Source organism: Carassius carassius, chromosome 47 (genome assembly GCF_963082965.1).
Source record: "Carassius carassius chromosome 47, fCarCar2.1, whole genome shotgun sequence".
Classification (NCBI taxonomy): domain Eukaryota; kingdom Metazoa; phylum Chordata; class Actinopteri; order Cypriniformes; family Cyprinidae; genus Carassius; species Carassius carassius.
This window is the reverse complement of record NC_081801.1, coordinates 2,371,098-2,390,382: the sequence shown is the minus strand read 5'-3', so window position 1 is coordinate 2,390,382 and position 19,285 is coordinate 2,371,098. Positions and strand designations below refer to the sequence as shown.

General features: G+C 36.7%; 1 protein-coding gene across 1 annotated transcript; it reads right to left on the bottom strand.

Moving 5' to 3' along the window:
• Positions 1 to 154: 154 nt before the first annotated feature.
• On the bottom strand, positions 155 to 18,654 carry nup188 (nucleoporin 188). Its single transcript, XM_059542858.1, has 44 exons — positions 18,591 to 18,654; positions 17,863 to 17,917; positions 17,556 to 17,629; positions 16,891 to 16,975; positions 16,578 to 16,658; positions 16,428 to 16,472; positions 16,249 to 16,341; positions 16,045 to 16,164; positions 15,756 to 15,967; positions 15,558 to 15,672; positions 14,864 to 15,064; positions 14,666 to 14,755; positions 14,494 to 14,559; positions 14,262 to 14,381; positions 14,025 to 14,151; positions 13,719 to 13,892; positions 12,975 to 13,101; positions 12,229 to 12,316; positions 12,067 to 12,143; positions 11,839 to 11,953; positions 10,686 to 10,806; positions 10,524 to 10,590; positions 10,318 to 10,443; positions 10,102 to 10,235; positions 9,847 to 9,953; positions 8,245 to 8,451; positions 7,990 to 8,159; positions 7,429 to 7,498; positions 6,889 to 6,956; positions 6,567 to 6,762; positions 6,410 to 6,487; positions 6,092 to 6,177; positions 5,217 to 5,362; positions 4,952 to 5,121; positions 4,085 to 4,285; positions 3,180 to 3,272; positions 2,943 to 3,095; positions 2,123 to 2,260; positions 1,850 to 1,924; positions 1,568 to 1,774; positions 1,349 to 1,480; positions 1,219 to 1,271; positions 1,004 to 1,133; positions 155 to 631 (listed from the first exon to the last, which is right to left on the bottom strand). The coding sequence occupies exons 1-44, from the start codon at positions 18,614 to 18,616 to the stop codon at positions 452 to 454; spliced, it is 5,199 nt and encodes a 1,732-aa protein (XP_059398841.1). The 5' UTR covers positions 18,617 to 18,654; the 3' UTR covers positions 155 to 451.
• Positions 18,655 to 19,285: the final 631 nt, after the last annotated feature.

The window sequence follows — 19,285 nt, the reverse complement described above, 5'->3', positions numbered from 1 at the left end:
AGCTAAATATGTGGTGAAACTTAAATATTTTTTATTTACTTTTCATTAACAAAACCTACTTTCCAGCACATTTAAAATATAATTGAACAAAAATGAATCACTACCAATTTTTCATTATATTCTAGCATAAGTAACCATTCAGAAATCAGACCACTTTCATGTTTACTCCCTTACAGTTTATTATGGTTATAAGACAAATATATGGCAACTGGGACATAGAAAGTTTTCATACAAAACGGCTATAGCATCCAATCATGACAAACAGCTGTAACATGTTTTAATTATATACATGTAACTACAAACATCTATTTTGACAGTATTCTTCAGCTGCTGAAGTCAAAGCCAGAATCACTGAAACTGATTCGTTGTGACGTTTCCCTTTGACTGTGATTCAGAAGAATCTGAATCAGTGTTTAAGTACTGAGCTCTGATCAGAGCGGGATGTGTGCGTCTAGCGCTGAACGTGCCGGACGAAGGCTTGGACCAGCTGGATGAAGGGCTCCTGGCCCTCTGGCGTGGCCTTGGATCCTGGTGTGGGTGGTTTGGTTTGCAGTGAGGGAAGCAGCCCACTGGCTGGGGAGGAAGGGGAACCTCGCCGGAAAAAACGGAATAATGTCGACAACAATGTACTCTGAAAGAAAACGCAAAACAAGATGGAATGGATTGAATTGACAAGCAAAAAGGTTAAAAAGTGGTTAAGGTCATATTTTACACCAAAATCTAAAGGTTTTTTTTTTCATAAAAAAGCATGACTATGGTCTTACAGAAATGAAAATAAACTAAAAAAAAAAGTATAATTAGAATGCTAAATAAAAAAAGAAAATAATACTTAGGAACATGATTATGAAAAAAAAAAAAAAAATTTGTGGGGAGCACCACACAAAAAAAAAATTCAATTCACTCAAAATTTCACATAATAATGATTTTAGGGCCAAACAAAAAAATGATTGGCACTAAAGTTAATTTTATTATATAATATTTTCTATTCTGCTGAAAAACTCACCAGCTCTGAGCTGAGCTCCTGTTTAAGTCTCTGTTTGTCTCTGGGCAAAACTGAAGGATCCTTCAGACAGCGAACAGCCTGCGAGATCAACACATAGAAGCAGTTCTCCATCGAGAACATCAGCAAAGACCTGAAACCACACAGAAAGAGCATGAGATGACCTCGAGCTCAAACCCACACCGGACTCTGAACATCACAGCAGTGTTTGTGCTCACTTCAGTGCCTGAGTGTCCTCAGAGACAACCACCGGCTCCTTCCTCTTCTCAATCTACAAACACAACACCACAATCAGCACAGAAACAAACAACATTCATTACACGAGAAGAGCTGAAAGCGCTGTACTACCTCTCCCAGCATGCTCAGCGCCACATTAATGGTGGCCATGAGAGTCCCAAACGACGGAGCCACATCAGAGTCAAAGGCAGGAGTGGTGAAACTCAACACAAACAGCATCCTGTACTCCGCAAGGTCCATAGACTAAACGCACACAGAAGGAAAGATGTCATTTAAAGTTCCCAGCATGAAAGCGGAGTGTTTCCAGTGATGTGACGTGTGGATGTGTACCTGGTCCAGCAGTATCTGACAGCAGTCGGGTGTGAAGTGCTGTAACGTGGCCAGAGTTTTGCTGAGGATCTTTAACAGGCTGCACTGAACAGCCTGCAGCGCTTTAGACTCCGCCTCCTCTCTCTCGCCCTCCACCTGCTCTTTAGAGGCGGGCTGTATGACACGTTGGGGGTGTGGCCCCGGTGGAAGCCCCTCCCCATTCTTGGCCTGAACAAACAGACTCTCCTAATAAACCAATCACATTCAGCAATGACAAAGTAAAGACGTTCAAACGTCTCATACCTGCAGGTAATGGTGCAGCATTTTCTTGCTGTGTAGGAGGTATGTACACGTCTGACACAGATAGCACAGATTCACCTGAAACACACAAACATCAACTTAGTTTGGGTCTAAGGAGTTCAGCTGCCAAAAAATATTTACAATATTTCAATATTCAAAAGAATGCATTCACTTTTTTATTAAGTTTTAGATATTTACACCAACACTACAATTTAAAAAACAAATATACTTTTTCAATTATTTTCAGAGGAATAAAGGATTAGTGCTGAGCTGCACCTGTACGTCTCTGAGCAGCTGTGGCAGGTGGAACTGCCATTCCTTGCAGAAGTTGGAGAGCTGAAGCAGGAAGCCCACCGTGTGATCAGCCTCATCCAGACACGCCAGAGACTGAACCGTCCTCACCGCGTTCAGACACTGCCACAAACAACATTCACAGTGAGCACTCGCACCGTCACACTAACACCAACTGGACAAAACATGATGACTACAATAATGTATATTTGACATATAAAATGAAACCCATTTGTAGGACCAGTATCTCTTTTTTTCATGATAATTAAGCACAATTAAAAATGTTCACCTGAATTAAAAGAATCTAGTGCTTGTATTGCTTTTAAATTATACTGATCTCAATACAAATAACTGAACAGACATTACTGAGAATCACTGTTTAGGATAAGAACTACAAAACAAATATATACATTTTTTTCTTTTACAAATATATATATATATATATATATAAAATAACCTAAATCTAAATCAAGAGAAAGTGACAAAATATGTGATAATTGATAAAGTGATAATTGTTTCACAATATAAATATTTTTATTTGTACTTATTTCCTCATCATCGTATATATTTGTTGCATTGCTTTTAAATTATGCTGACCATAATTAGTAAGATTAAAACTCACTGTGTCCAGACATCATTACTATCTTAAAATAATACATAGATATATATATAAAATAATAAATAAAAGTTCAATTGTCTGAATTACTGTGGAAATTTCGGAAACAAAAAAATAAAAAAAAAATAAATTGAGAGAAAACAATATAATCGGGATAAACACAATAACATGAGCAGCGTTCAAACACACCTGCAGGATGCGCTCCTGGTGGACGCCTACAAAGTCGAGCGCTTCATTAATGAAGTTGTAACGGACAGTTTTCAGCAGACTCTCCATCAGAGACAGACTCAATCTGTACACACCCGGCCAGCTGGGGGCGTCCTGAGACTTACGCACAAACGCCTGAGAGAGAGAACAGCTGCGGTCACAGAGGCTCTTAACCTCCTCCAAACAGGAGTCCAACTGGGATATTACTGAAGGCAGTACCTGCGTGGCTCCATTAGAAGGCCTCTCATACACACTGAGGAGAGGAAGACAGATGCTCTGAATCACTCCGGCACCTGCCACCGCTGCTGCCCCCTACAGACCAGGAGGAAACACACTTAATGCACATGGACTCATTTTAGCCAATCAGAACGTTCATATATTCAGTAGTTTAATTTATTTCATTTTTGAGTCATTGTTTGATGTTCTCTAAAGTCCTGGTTTATTTTTGGAGTGAAATGTTTATGATTTTAATGTCACCCATATTTCAGTAAGAACCCTTAAAGTGGTTAAAAAAAATCTGTGGTCCATATCCTTTTTGATTCAATTTATATGGATTAGTTTATGATATTTTAAGTTTTGGCCACCTGAACTTTCAGTGGAGGGACAGAAACCTCCCACGTTTCATAAAAATATTTTCATTTGTGTTTTAATCAAAGTCTTCAAAGACATGATGATGAGTAAATGATGACAATTTGCATTTTTAGGTGAACTAGGCCTTTTATGAATATACTGGAAAGCATATTATTAAAATACATAAAAATATCCATACAGTTTTGATCAATTTACATACATTTTTCATGTTTAGAATTAGGCTATTTCTACATCCTGGTTCTTCAAAGATAAAGACAAATGTAGATTGTGAAAACTGTCTAATAAACCTTTAACTGTATATTTTGAATATTATCTGCTCTGTGACAAATTGCTTTTGTAAGTTGATTTTGATAACGTCTGCTAAATGCATAAACTGTAAGATAAGAAGTGTTTTAGTCATTTTAAATCATTGTTTGGTCTTATTTTAAGTCATCTAGAGATCCCTTGTCATTAGAAAGTACTGATTCAAAAGCAAGATTCAGTGAATCAGACACTACTGATACCAGAGGGAAAACATGAGTGTGTGTTTCTACCTGCGGTGTTCTTGCGAGGGTGAGCAGCAGATGAAGCGCTGCCTCTGTGAAGTAAAGGTTCTGTTTGGAACGCAGGCTAAGCTCTAGAGCGCTGAGAACCGACGGCAGAACTGGCAGCTTCCTGACCACCTGCAGCCACTGCTCACCATCCTCATCAGCCCGACACAACTCTTTAGAGAGATGAAGAGCTAACACACACACCTGAGACAGAGAGAGAGATACCGCTTGATCTTAATGACATAACTGCATGCTGCACAATATACTGCCCATTAATAGTATGTCAATAGTAAGCATTGTATACTTAACACAGTAACGTTATTGAAGCTTGTTTCCACCAAAGAAATAAAATAAAAAATAATATCAAAATTCTGACTTTTTTTTTTTAAATGGAAAAAATCGTATTTAACTTTGTTCTTCAAAATTCTTAGTTTATATCTCGCAATTCCAAAAATGCGAGAAAAAAAAAAAAAAAAAAACAGTTTACATTTTGGAATTCTGAGTTTACTTTATGGAATTCTGATATTTTTGTCTATTAATTCTGAGGTTACATCTTACAATTCTTTTTTTTCTTTTTCTTTGAATACACCATGGAACAAAAAGGACCACAACTTTTTTATGTCAATTGACTTAAAAAAAAAAATTGCAACCATTTATTTTATACCACGGCAGAAGCAAGCTCTGATATTGTTGTCACATGACTGCATTTTTAATCAGCGAGGCATACAGTCATTTAAGAATTGTTTCATATTTTGAATCTAATTTCTTGCCTTTTGAGAGTTTAAACTGTTAACATCAGATCAAGTGTAGTGCATTGTGGGATAGCATATTTACATTCTCTGTACACTATACATACAAACACACACTCACTGAGTCTTGTTGGTCTTTCTGGAAATGTGGGCTGTCTGTCTCCATGCTGTCCTCCTGAACATCACCTCTCTGTATCATGTGACGTGTGCTGTCAATCAACGCCAGGCCTTCGTCCTGAACCATCTCACACACGCACAACAGCAGCTGGGGAAGCTGGGTAATCTCTCCTCCTGAACCAGAAATTGTCAAACAATTGTTAAAACAAGACAAACATTATGCACACAGCTGGTGTAATGTGTTTTCCCAGACAAACATGCAGACTGACCGTTGAGTCCTTGATTCTGCAGAGCTAAGATGAGAGCTGACAGGAGTTTGGCTTTGGTTCGGTCCGTGAGCTGTTGTTCAGCATGCAGAACGCTTTCCATCATCAGAGACAGGGGCGGCAGAAGAGCTGGAGCGGACACAAACACACTGACACAAACCACATCAGCAATATTAGTTAACATGCGCTTTAGAAATGAAAGAGTTTTAAATATGACACAGACTCTGCTAACATTCAAAACAACCTCCACAGCTCATCGTGACATTTTTAGTTGATCAATTTTTGTGGCTTATCTTCAGTAAACATTCTTTAATGTTTAAAATTATATATAACTAAATAACGAATAAAAATGGCAAGAACAAAATAAATCACAACTAAAACTAACTAAAATCAAAATTAAATGTGAAAATACAAAAATAAACAATTCAAAATATATATATAAAAATGTTTTAATAGTATGATAATAAAATAACATGGGTGTAAATGTGGAATTATTTTTTATTATGCATCTTTTGTATTTTTTTATTTTTATTTTAAGATTCAGTAATTTTGTTTATGCCAGTTTTTTTTATATATATATGTCCACATAGTTCCAATTAACTTTTATTTTTGATTTACTTTTACTTGTTTTAATACATCAAGTTAAATTAAAATTAAATGTTGCTTTGGAAACTAGTTTACATTTTTTATTTTAGTTAACATTAAAGTATAAAATGTTTTTTATGGTTTCACTTTTAGTTTGTCATTATAACAACCCTGATTTACACAACACCTATTCAGTATATTAAGTCACTTTGGAGAGAAGTTGCTATTGATTTCAAATGTGAAGCTGTGAGTCAATCATTTGAGCTACGCAAGGCATTAACAGAAACACAGACCTTTTCCACTGTTTGAGGAGGATGAGGAGCAGTGTGACCATCATGGACCCCAAACGCAGACAGAAGACCGACTGAGACATCAGCAGCTGAGAGAGAGAGAGAGAGAGAGAGAAAGAAAGAAAGAGATGTAGGTTTGAGGTTTTTGTACCAATGTATCATAGTGTTTGTGACATAGCAATACTAAAAAAGATCATACATTTTCTTTGAGCAGAAAGGTCAGGATTTAAGATAATTGTAATTATTAAATCTTAATTTAAGAACATTAAAGTCCATATTTCGATATATAGTGGTTGTGCTTGTATGTATAAGGGAACTTACGGCTGCTTTGGTCCCTTCTAACACGTCCATGAAAAGCTTCTGCCTGACACTGTCATCCTTCAGATGCATCACATCAGACTACAAACACACAAGACAGATTATGATTAGTACCAGCAGGATAACCGTGAGACTTGTGAAGTAGAGTGTAGCTGCTCACATGACTGGTGGAGAGTATTAAGAGTGTCCTCCAGGCGGAGATGAGCATCTGAGACTCGGACAGAGAGCGCAGACCCTCCTCTTCACCATCACATGCTACACACACCAGATCACGCACGTAATCCGACCAGAACTCATAGCGGCGCTTACTGCTGAAACTCTCCAGTGCCGCTTTCAGAGATGGATCCAACACACCACTGAGACAGACAGACAGACAACTGATTGGAGTATTTCCAGCTTCACAGATACATTTAATAGCTTTTTTTTGAATGGAACAGCATATCCTGTATGTACGACTCTTAACATGCTTGTGTAAATCATACCTGACAACATAGTAGATCTCAAGAGCGATTATCTTCATCACAAAGGCACAAGACTCCAGAACACACGGCTATTCAAAAACAAACACAAAGAAACACAATAAGACTTGAAATAAAATACTGTCACTATCAAGCACTCACACATACATGTTTCTCATCCAAGTGAGGACACAGCAATACCAAATGTTATAACTACTGACAAACCATAAACTTTTTGAAATGTTACATTTATTTTCATTGGCGTCCATTCAATCCAGCTATTTTTCAGCTGAACAAATATAATCTATATCTATATATATATGTTGAAGAAAAAGGTGGATAGAAGTAATGCTCTTTGCTACATCTAGTTAATCTTAACTAATGTTACAAATTGGAATCTTGTTAAGCATTGTCAGAAAGGTTTTGCATTTTTAATATAAATATCTATGAATTCTTATTTCCATTTGTGATCATCCAGTAATGTCATCAAAGGGAGGCAGATAACTTGATTTTGGGAACAATTTTATCTACAAGCTATTACCAACTATTTATGCACACACACACCTCGGTTGTCTCAGATGGGGGAGGTAAGTTTCCAAACAAAGGAGTTGTGAGGTTCTCCCAGAATTTTTCTCTGTAACGATAAAAAAAATAAATAAAAAAAAATAAAAAAAAAAATCACACTGTTAGATTAATGCTAAATTACAACCAACCAAACCAAATTACATTGACTAATGAAAGTGGAAATGCATGCTACAGAAGTGCAGAACATGCCCCTTCAGCAGTGGTTCTCAACAAAGGTGTTAAATTAATAAATTATTCTGAAATAACCTAACTAAATAAAAATGCTAAAAACTAAACTAAAAAATAATATATATAAAAAATGAAATAAAAAAAATTAAACCTATTACAAAATGAACAGAGATTGATTATTTTATAACATTATTATTAACATTAGCTGGTATACTAAAATGTTTGAAAACAAGCTGTTTCATTATAATAATGATAGAAATACTGGAAATTGCTTATGTCAGGAAGTCTACTGAATACTGCGTTGGACAATGGGGACCTTTTGAGCAAAAAGGTTGAGAAGCACACCCCAACTGTGTCATGTGCGAGACTCACTTGGTCCTGAGCACTGAGAGAGCGCTGTCCCGTCTGTCCTGCCAGAGCGCGTGGAGAAAGGCCAGTGCTGCCCTGTGCAGGAGTGGAGGACACCAGTACTTCCCCTGCTGCTTAGAGTCCAACAACTCCAACACCACTGACAAACAGCTCCACTCTCCCAGAGAAAACTCCTACACAGACAGAGAGACGCAACCAGATGGTCATACGCTGCTCTGAATCATTCACCATGTCTCACACACTTCTGTGACCTCTGACCTTTGCACCCTCGCTGCCGTCTTTGGTCTCCAGGTTGAGGAAGAGCTCAATGAGTCCAGGTTGTGTTTCCACAGCCACGGTGAGGAACTCGAGTATGGTGACTTTAATACGCATATCTTCAGTTCTGCTCTGCAATCGTGTCAGAAACGCATCTCTGATCGCAGCGGCATCACTGCCCAGGCAAGCATAAACCGACATGGGAGCCACCTGTACATCCAATACACAAACACTTTTCTAATGACATCATGGTGGGACTTCTGTATCACAACTACTATATGTGACCCTGGAGAACAAAACATGTCTTAAGTGTAATTGTTTTTTTAAATTGAGATGTATACATCATCTGAAAGCTGAATAAATAAACTTCCCATTGATGTATGGCCTTTGAAGTTGTCCAAATGAGTCCTTAGCAATGCATATTACTAATCAAAAATTAGGTTCTGATATATTTACTATAGGAAATTTACAAAATATATCTTCATGGAACATGATTTTTACTTAATATCCTAATGATAACAATCTATAATTTTGACCCATCCAATGTTTTTTTGGCTATTGCTAAAAACATACTCCAGCGACTTAAGACTGGTTTTGTGCTCCAGGGCCACATATAAATAAGACATTAATCGAAATTGCCTTTAATGACTGATACTGTTTATAGTGAACAGTGAATGACAATAAAAAAAATAAGAAATAAACTGGTCAAATCAATTATTGGTTCTTCTGCTATAAATCTACTCAAACAAGTGTTATTTTAGGGTTATTTATATACAATAAATATTATGAAATAGCTTTTATATTTTATTAAATTTAGTGTAAGTGATTGTTATGCGCTTTTGTCATTATTATTTTTTATTTAACATTTCTATCTAGCTTTATTTTTATTATATTTTTAGTTTTTTGGTTTTAGTAATGATTACACGCAATTATGTATTTCTTTTTATGCTAGTAATGAATATTGAGTAGTGCGAGTATTAAAAAACAATGGTCAAACCAATTATTGGATTCTCTCTAATATAAATTTACTCAAACCAGTGTTATTTTAGTATTATGTACGATAGAGTATTCATTAATATTTGAATTTGCTTTTATTTTTTCATTTATTTTTATTTTATTTTTTCAGTTTTTAGTTTATTCATGTTTTTTTGTAATCTATTAAGTCTATTAAAATTTAAATTATTTTTTACTTCAGTTTTAGTTTTTTTAGTTTTAGTAAATATTACAGGCAATGGTTTTATTTACGGTAGTAATGATTATAATGAACAGATATTGAACAGTGTGAGGATTAAAATCATGTGTCAAACCAATTATTGGTTTCTCTCTACAAAACGCTACTCAAACCAGTGGTATTTTAGTATTATTTATATACAATTATAGTATTTAATAATATTTAAAAATGAGCTTTAATTTATTTTTTTTTGTAGATTTTATTACGTGCTTGTCATTTTTATTATTAGTACTAGAATTTTTGATTTAGTTTATAATTTTTTCCCCTAATATTTTATTTCAGATTTATTACAAATAGTCAAAATGTTACAATATTTAATAGTTTTAGTTCACACACCACTCACTCAAACCCAAACGAGGGGTCAAGAGCATTACCGTGGCAAGTCTCTTCAGCAGCTGTATGGCAAGCCGTGGCAGCGCTGGATCGTGCTTGTGGTAAATATACTTCGCCAGCACAGCGATCAGGTTGTTGCTGTGGCCACCTGCAAGACAAACATAACAGTCCATGAATAAGTTGGGAACATACAAATCACTGAGAAGGGTTAAGTATTTATTATTGCAGGCACTCCCTGACAAAACTGATAAGAGTCTGATATTTCACTTCTACTGCGCTGAAGGGTGTGTACTTACCGTGCTGTGTTAGCGCTTGCTCCAGAGGCGAGGCTGTATCAGACTGCGGTTTGAGTCGGATCACATTGTTGGTGACTGAGAACGCCAGCTTTACGGTCTGGATCAAAACCTGACCAGGTCCCTCAGAACCACCACTGCAGACAGACACACTAACTTCAACCCACTTACTCATGTGAAGAGGAGACCGAATCTATAATAAAGTCAGTCAGTGTGTACCTGCTAGGCTGTGCTGCGAGCACCATGTTGATAGTGTCCACTCCAACACCCATGATGTTGACCACCGCCTGCCCTGCCTCTGTGTTGGCCAGACTGTAGATACACAACGACTGCAGATTGGGGGCGCTGCAGAGGTCACATATCAAGAACATGAGGACATAAAACTCCAGCAAATAAATAAATTATTTAATCACCTATCATCTTACCTGCCCTCTGACTCCCCCTCATGGCTCAGATTGAGAATAGCATGAATCAGCTCTAGAATCAAACAACCTGACAGAGAACAGTGAGTAATAAAAGTGTTAAAGCAAATACCGGTAATTTTGAGAGAAATTAAGATTGAGACTAATGTTGTGCGAGTTGCTCACCGATCCTCTCCCGCACTCCATAGGTATTGTAGCGCCATTTATGATACGTCGGTAGCATTTCTTTCAGAACCAGCAGGACACATGGGATGAGTCCTCTGCTCTGAGTACTGCCCAACTGACCCTGAAAACATGCACAAACACATACTCATCACAATGACTTAATATCCACCTAATGTAGAAAAGCTGCACGATTTGAGAAAAAGAAAAGTTCATTTAAAAAAAGCTCCAAGTTTGCTGTGCTGGTTTGTAGGGCTGCAAAATTGAACAAGGAAATTGTAATATTATTATTACTAAATAAAATAAACAATATTATGATTATAAGATTTCAATGTTAAATAAAAATATATATATTTATATAGATTAAGTATTTGTTTTTAGATTTTATTTTTAAAGCGGATGCAAAATTCACTTTTACATGATTTTGCATATAAATGCGTTTTAGCAGTGTGTGGACACAACCACCCTACAAGTGCAATGATAAAAATCCATACACTCAGTTATCAAGTTTTGATTTCAGACCCTGCCCTGCCCTCAACCACTGACAGACTGTCCCGTATTAGCACATTTCCACCCTCAGCCAACTGTACGCAGTCCAACATTTTCTCCAGGCTCAAGCAGCTGTAGTGTCAACAATGTCTCGTCAGCAATGCAGGTGTTTTGTAGTTGAATGTAAAAGTGAACATAAGAGTCTATATTTTTCCCGACATCAGAGCCATTGAGGACGCATTGGAATACACAAAACCAAATACACAAAAAATGGAAGAGAGGGGGAGGGTAAGCAGTAGCTCATTATCATTTAAAGAGACATGCTCCGAAACGGCCTGCTTTTGAACAAGAAGGTAACAATGGTGTTGTTTTACAGGACCACTGAGGAATTTAAACCAAAGTATGTTACAGACATTTAATGAAGACCCTAAAGAATCATACCAAATTGTGAAAAATGTGCATCTGATGTCCACTTTAAATTATGTAATAACATTATTAAATAATAAACATAATATAATAACAATAATTAAAAAGAACACAGTGCCACACTTCACACTGAAACATGCACTCATATATTTAATTAAACAAACAGCCTTACAATGTAGACTGTATTGTAGTGATAAATGGTTAGCTAATACTTGGTCATAATGTCTGATAAATGCATTACCTTGACGAGTGTGGTCACTAGTCTTAAAAAGGCAATGGTCACACTGTACTCTCCTCTGGGCTGTTCGATCAACACCAACAGGTTGCCATAATTACCTGCCTTCATGCCCTCTGCACTGAAACACACACAAACACAAAAAGAACGTTATTCTTTAGGTATCTCTGACTTTAACACAAGAATATGACATCATTCATGTCAAGTTGCTCTGCATGTGTGTGTGTGTTTCACCTGATGGTCTGTGCCATATTAGTCAGAGGGGTGGCCGCAAATGGAAGGAAGCCGGTGTGATGCAGACTGGACCAAACCTGCATCAGGACGAAAGGTTATTTAGTCCTAGATCATCACTTTATATAATCCTGATTCCTCACTTAATAAACCGTGAACACTTACCTTCCCAGGCTGCCGAGCAGCTAGAGCGATAAGGCAGTTGACGCAGGAAGTGATCACATCTACTGGAGGGTTAATAACAGAGGTCAACCTGTCACACAAATCAAACACACTGTTATTTTCATTGTTGATGCATTGAGCATGTTTATATGCATGTTCTTAAGCCAATTATGCTTAATAAGCCAAAAAACGCACTTGGTCATGTAAAGGTGTAGTACTAAAATGTAGTAAGGTCATAAACGGCGTAAACAAACCAGTCGAAACAGGTGCTTTTTTGCCTCTTACTACAATTTTGCACGGCACGGGAACACACGCAAATGTCTTGCAGTAAAGAAAGAAGGAAATATCACAAAAGCAGACTTTTTCATGACTCAGAAAATGATAAAAATGTGTTCTCAGCTCGTGCAGCAGGAGTAGTAGTGGTTCAATCACAATGCTGCATTTAGAATAATATACGAGCTGTAAGTTTCCAGACATGTTGCAAGCTTAATTTAACATCACAACTGACAAATGTATGGAATACTCTGAGTCAGATACGCAAATGATTATATTTTGATGTCACTACAGGAAAATAACCCAATTTATTAATGAAGTCATGCAAATGCAGCTTACTTGGTTACTGATGTGCATGCAAACGGGGAAAACTGGTTATTTTAATAATCTGATATTTGTGAGTTATCAGCTTACTGGTGTGCATGTAAACATGCTCACAGTTTACTGTTCGGTCTTCATGTTTGTGTGTGTCTCACCTCTGTAGCAGCATGTAGATCCGTGACGTGAGTGGCAACAAACAGTCAGAAACTGTCCAATCAGTGCTGATGATCTTATGAACCAGATCCAAGATGGGCTTCACTCGCTCACAGTGTGCCAACACATCTATGTGCCCAAAACCGATGTCAATATCAAGTGAAAATGTAGCAATATTTTAAAATGTAAAATTTGTTTTTTTAAATGCATAGGGCTCTATGAGATCAGCGATGGATGTAGTCATAAAAAAATGTATTTACAGTATATGTGATGAGAATTTGAGAAATTCTGGATAAATACAAAATAGGGCTGTATACTTAATCAAATCTTGATATGGACTACTGACACTTAAACTTTGTTGTGTAGCACTTTTATTGCTAAACAAATAAAAGCAATTGTAAAATTTTAATTTGATTACATTTTAAAAGATTAATCAAATTGTTTATGTTTTACATTATTAAATATCCATAACACAATTTCAGGGGAAAAAATTCTTAAGGCCCCATTATTGTATTATTTTTATCACAATTTTAAATTGTTAGTTTTATGAATTTAATTAATTAGACAGACATATGGGGGGGTATTCAAACCTGAAACCATAATTATACAAATTTCATGATTTTAAATAATTCTGCTTTTTGATTACTAAAATTCCATTTAATCATTAAATTGAAAATGGAATTGGGGGGGGGGGGGATAAAGATTTCATAGGGCCCTAAATACATGTAAGACTTGAGTGCGTGTACCTGCAGTAGAGACGACGTGCAGCAGCATCTCGATCTCACAGGTGAAGAGAGTCCATGAGCTGTAGGAATACTCCCAGCGCACCAGGAAACCCTGTTCACCCACAGACTGCTGCTTTCCTTCACACACCAGTCCAAAACATCCCTGTGGCATTCGCAGGTTGGTCTGACCTACACCTGAAAAAAACAAACAGATGACATGTGAGAAAATGTCACAAAGACATATGGTTTCATACAAAGATGAAATCAGGCAAAAAGACGTCAAAAACATAGGAGCATTGCATATGACTTCCTGTTCTCAGCACTGACCCAGAGGGTAGAGGAGTTTAGGAGTCTGTCTCCTCCAAAGAGTGCCATCCTCTCTGGAGATCACGTCGTTGGGTTTGTGCTTATAGGCCTCAGTGTAGAATGACATCTTATCTAAGAAGGTATACACCTGAAAGACAGACCTTGAGATGTACATGAATTCTAAAACACTGTGCATGTGCATGTAAACATACATGATGCTAGGAAATGTTATGAGGGTATTTTGAAACTTTGTTTTACCTTCTTAGCTGTAGATTTGTCAGACAGCAGAGCGGTGAGCAGCTGTAGTAAAGGTCCAGTCTTGTATGGAAACACACCCACTGCACTGTCCAGAATCACACCGAGACCCATGTTCGGCTTCTGTAGAGCACAACCAGAGATCAAAGGACAAATCACACAGGCATTTAGAGAATACACAGATGATCTACAAATGCTAGTGTTTTATTTAACGTGCATTAATTGTATTGCTCACCGACTCCCAGAAAAGCTCAGCCAGACTCGGGGCAGCAAGAACTTCACATGCTGCATTGATCAGATGCTACAGAGAGAATAATCATCACTGTTATCTAAGATGAATGCTTAACTTAACGAATGCCACTAGCACAATATGAAGTCTTGATCTGAAGGTTTGTGTATTTTTGTACCTGTTGGCTGCCGAGTGTGTCTTCTTCAAAAGAGGTGATGACAAAAGACATGAGACCATAAATACACATCCGTGCAGTGCTCGCAGTACACTAAAACAAGACAGAGACATGCAACAGTATGATTAAATGTCCATGTCACCATTGAAGAACAATTGTATTTTTTTTAATCAAAGCAAGTCGATGGAACGCTGTTCTCACGTTATTTCCAGTGCTGCCGAGTGCCTGCAGCATGTTGGTGAGATACTGAAAGACTCCGAGCTGCAGTGTCGTGTGTCCTAGACGTCTGATCACAGAGCTCACTTCCTCCGGACGCAGTGTGTGTCGCAGCAGAACCCAGGCCAACAAAACTGGCCCGTGGTGAGAAATGTCACCAAGTGTCAACAGCATCTGATCCACCTCCTGCACACACAACAGTTGATAAACAAAAAGGCAAAACCTAAAAAAACAAAACTGCTCATGCAATCAGATTTAAGAGCAAGGATTGTCCTTTTAAAAAGTTAATTTATACAATGTCATAATATACAATGTCATTCTAAAATTTGGGGTCAGTATGTTTGTACTGATATTATTTGTATACAGCAAGAATGCATTAAACTGATCAAAAGTGAGAGTAAAGACATAATATTAAAAAAGATTGTACATTTTCTATTCATCAAAGAATCCTAAAAATATATATATATATCTTTTTAATTATGAAGTGGAGAAGGATCATGTGAGACATTAGACTGGAGTAATGATGCTGAAAAATCTTTTTAATATATATTACCGTATATTTGGACAGAAAACAATATTATATATTATTATACAATATCCACAATATTACCGTTTTTCTGATTAAATAAAGGCAACTTTGGCAAGTATAAGAGAGTAAATGGTATTGTGTGTTCAGTACCTTGCAAACATCCTGTTGGTCATAAAACTGATGCTGTTCAGTTCGGTCTTCCAGTGCACATTTATGAAGAAAGTCAATATCCATCCCCTCCACAAGAATTAAAGAACTGAAATAGCTGTTGAGAGGATGGCAATTCATGTTATAAAACAGTTTGTGAGTGTATGAGAAAAGAGGGATCAGGTGACTGAGTTTTCTGACCCAATGCGTTCAACCAGCACATCCATGCTCTTGTCCACGAGGTGTCGATTGGTCTGCCGCTGTCCAAAGCCCTGCTCTTTAAACAGCCGTGTGAAGGTGGAAAGGTCATTGGGCGGCATCTCGAAGTATGCATAGTACAGGAACAAGATCTCCAGCAGCAGGGCCTGTTCCTTCAAACACTGCTCAAACCAGTGGGACACCTGCCTCTCCGTCTAAACAGAGATGAACAGATCCTGAGTCAAATTCTACAGGTGATGCTGCTCCAAACATAATCAGATTATCTTCTCACCATCAGGTTTCCATGCGTCTCCCATGTTGGAGCTTCTGATTTGGACAGCGATTCAAACTGCTGCCTGTAGATAGACACCAGATCTTTCTCCAGTTTACCAACACAGTTGGAGTACTCTGCCTAAAGGAGGAAGGAGAGAATGGATGAATTAAATTCATGTCATCACCTGACTTTCTAATAGAATAACTGATCTCTTTTATTTACACTGTATGGATGTCTCTCATCCTGGAAGTACGTGAGGAGGTGAAGAACGCAGCGTAGAACGCACAGTCTCTCTTCATAGTAGTAATCTGCAATCTGTACAAAACCATTTCAACATCAGCGTCAAAGTTAAATATATTTCAGTCTTTTTTAAATTGTTGAAGCAAAATATAGTTTCAAACCTTCAGCAGCAGAGCTTGACTCTGTCTCTCATCCTGCAGCACAGCCTGATGGGATCAAATGAGGATTATATATTTATTCACACAGCTTGGCACTCCTCATGTGTGTGCACACATCAGATGTACATGCGTGTGCCACAAGGCCGAGCTCACCTTGAGTGTGTTTCGTGTGGCCCTGTAGTCCTCCTGGAGGTAACACTGAAGAATCTGCACGCTTTGCTGTTCATCCAAACCCTGCCAAAAAACACACACAAATATTGGTCCACTCCTCAAGTCTTAATCCAGACTTCCTTAGACAGTATATATATATAAATAAAAAAATAGAGACTGCAATGTGTTCAAAAACCGAGTGAGACATCCTAGAAAGCATTTTTGATAAACAAAATCAATTGCTGCATTTAAAGTGGTGGTCAAAGTAAGCAGCTCACTAAGTTTTAAAATACAGCCAACATGTCCAGACACTCACCAGATGTTTGCTGATCCTGAGTCCGAAATCTTTGAGAGCTTGTGGTGTGTCTTTATCTGCTTTCAGCTTGTCTGTGGCCGATGTGCTGCACATAACATTTCTTCACTTACTACATGTTCAGCAACAGTAAGGAGACTAATTTCATGAGTTATGTTAACATGCACTAATTTCAGTCATATTTTATGATAAAACTATTATAGTTTCTGTTAATTCTGAATTAAAAATCATTTTAATTTTAGTTTAATTTAGTACTACATCTTAAGCTAAATATATATATATATATTATATATATATATATATATATATATATATATATATATATATATATATATATATATATACACACACACACACACACACATACATATGTATACACATTTTTCTTTGCAATTAAATTTTTTTTGTATGGTTTTAGTTAAAGATAACACCCTGACTAATTTTCATCAATTCGACAGAATCCAATCAGATTTCAGATTCTGAAAGGTCTGTTTAAATTTGCATATTTGTTTATATGCGCATTATATGTATTCTGAACTAAACCAGACATGGTTTACCATGGAGTATATAGCATCAATTAATATTTCCCTAGCTTGATAAAGCCAAACTCTTCCTTGTGTTGAGGTTATTTATTTTTACATCTGACACGTTTTAAAATATTTTGCTACCTGGGTGGTTTATAGAAGAACAGACCCTGCAGAAGTCTCTCCCAGTTTCGATCCAATTCAGCCTCAATTTGGGCCTGTCGAATCGCACAAGAAAATCACAGATCACAAATGACAAAGACAGGAGGTCACTGAGATACACTGTAAAGGTATACCTCATCAGATGAGTACAGTTTAAGAACAAAACAGCTTTATTAATAGCATTTCTTCATAGAATTCTCTCATTTTTGTACATACACAGATGTTCAATTAAATCCCGGTACTTGTGCTGTTATTAAAAACATCAGAAATGATTGGTTTGAGTACTAACCGGTTCTCGAAGTGCAGATCTTCCCAACAAGATAGTCCATAACTCTCGGCTGCTCCTAAATAAAAGATTTTAAATGTGCCATTATTTTTAATTAACTTGTGTTTGTTCGCTTATGCTTTGCAATATGACAGATATTCTTCCAGAACTGAACATATAAAGCCAGTGTATCATTATGGGGTTTAAAAGTAAACCATATCACGTTACACAGGGAGTTCACACGTAACTTTTTTTAATTCAACATCAAATACTTCGTTTTAAATGTACATATTCACGACATAACCGCTTACAATTTATTTTAATTTTTTTAATGTATAATGTATTTTCAATATAACTCAGGACTGTATACACACACACACACACACACACACACACAAATACATACAAATATACAATAAAACTCATTCACTTCTTCAAAAAAAGAGGAACATTTTCATAATTAATCAAGGTTAATATGTTAATTTCACATAATGTTTAAGAAACTGACGGTTGTTTAAAAGCGGTTATAAACTGTAAAATTAACATTTGAATTGCAGTGGCGCGGGTCTGTTCTGCACGCGACCGACTCGTGCGGCCGTTAAATGTCAAATACACACAAATTTCCAAGTCATTTCACCCACATTTATCATGGCTAAATACCTTGTATAAACTATCTGCACATTATACAACTAGAAATCTCCGTGTAGCTCTTTAAAAACACCCTTTCTAAGTTTCTCTTTCTTCCATTTTACCTGACACACATCGCCGAGTCCGCCATCTTCACCCGGATCACGTGACTAACACAAACGAGCGCGCTCTCCAATCACATGACTTAATTAAATCATGAAATACGCGGAGATTATTAAAATACGTATTTTAATACATATTATTTTAAAATTTAAATATTAAAACGTTATAATAATAGTAATAAAATTTGAACTAAAATAACTGTTTTGACGTTAACCACGTGATTATTCTGACACCACGTGATTTGGACATGGCCGCTCCCAGCCATAGACAGTAAAAGAAGCCTAGTGTTCTAAGCACGAGTCACGGCAGAACATTCGGAATATTACTTTGTTCGAGAGCCAAGCGTTTACTCGCAGAAAAAAAGGGTAAGGTTAACCATTATTTGGTGTAATTGCATATGTATGCGTTTATTTGCTGTGCAGGGTGTTTAATGAATAGCTGGTGTTGCAGTGAATGGACTCTCACAAACATCAGCAGTGCGTTTGCATTTCATTTGCATTATAATTTACGTTTAGTCTTTTAATGTTAAGTCTGACAATTACTCTAAATATATGTGTAACTTGCAATCGCATGTATTAATAAACTAATATGCTTGCTTGTAAATAATTCCGGTGTGTTTAGAGACAAGAAATCTTTTCTAATATATATGTGATGTCTAACAATACATTTTTTACACAATTATATAATTTCTATTTAA

What these genes read in the sequence shown, in the direction of transcription:
- nup188 (XM_059542858.1), bottom strand. Translation starts at nt 18,616, where the DNA reads ATGGCGGACTCGGCGATGTGTGTCAG. An exon ending in ATGAGAGACATCCATACAGT is followed by an intron (nt 16,165 to 16,248) that starts GTAAATAAAAGA and finishes TTCCTCCTTTAG; the next exon opens with GCAGAGTACTCCAACTGTGT. An exon ending in CTCGCAGCACAGCCTAGCAG is followed by an intron (nt 10,236 to 10,317) that starts GTACACACTGAC and finishes GTCTGTCTGCAG; the next exon opens with TGGTGGTTCTGAGGGACCTG.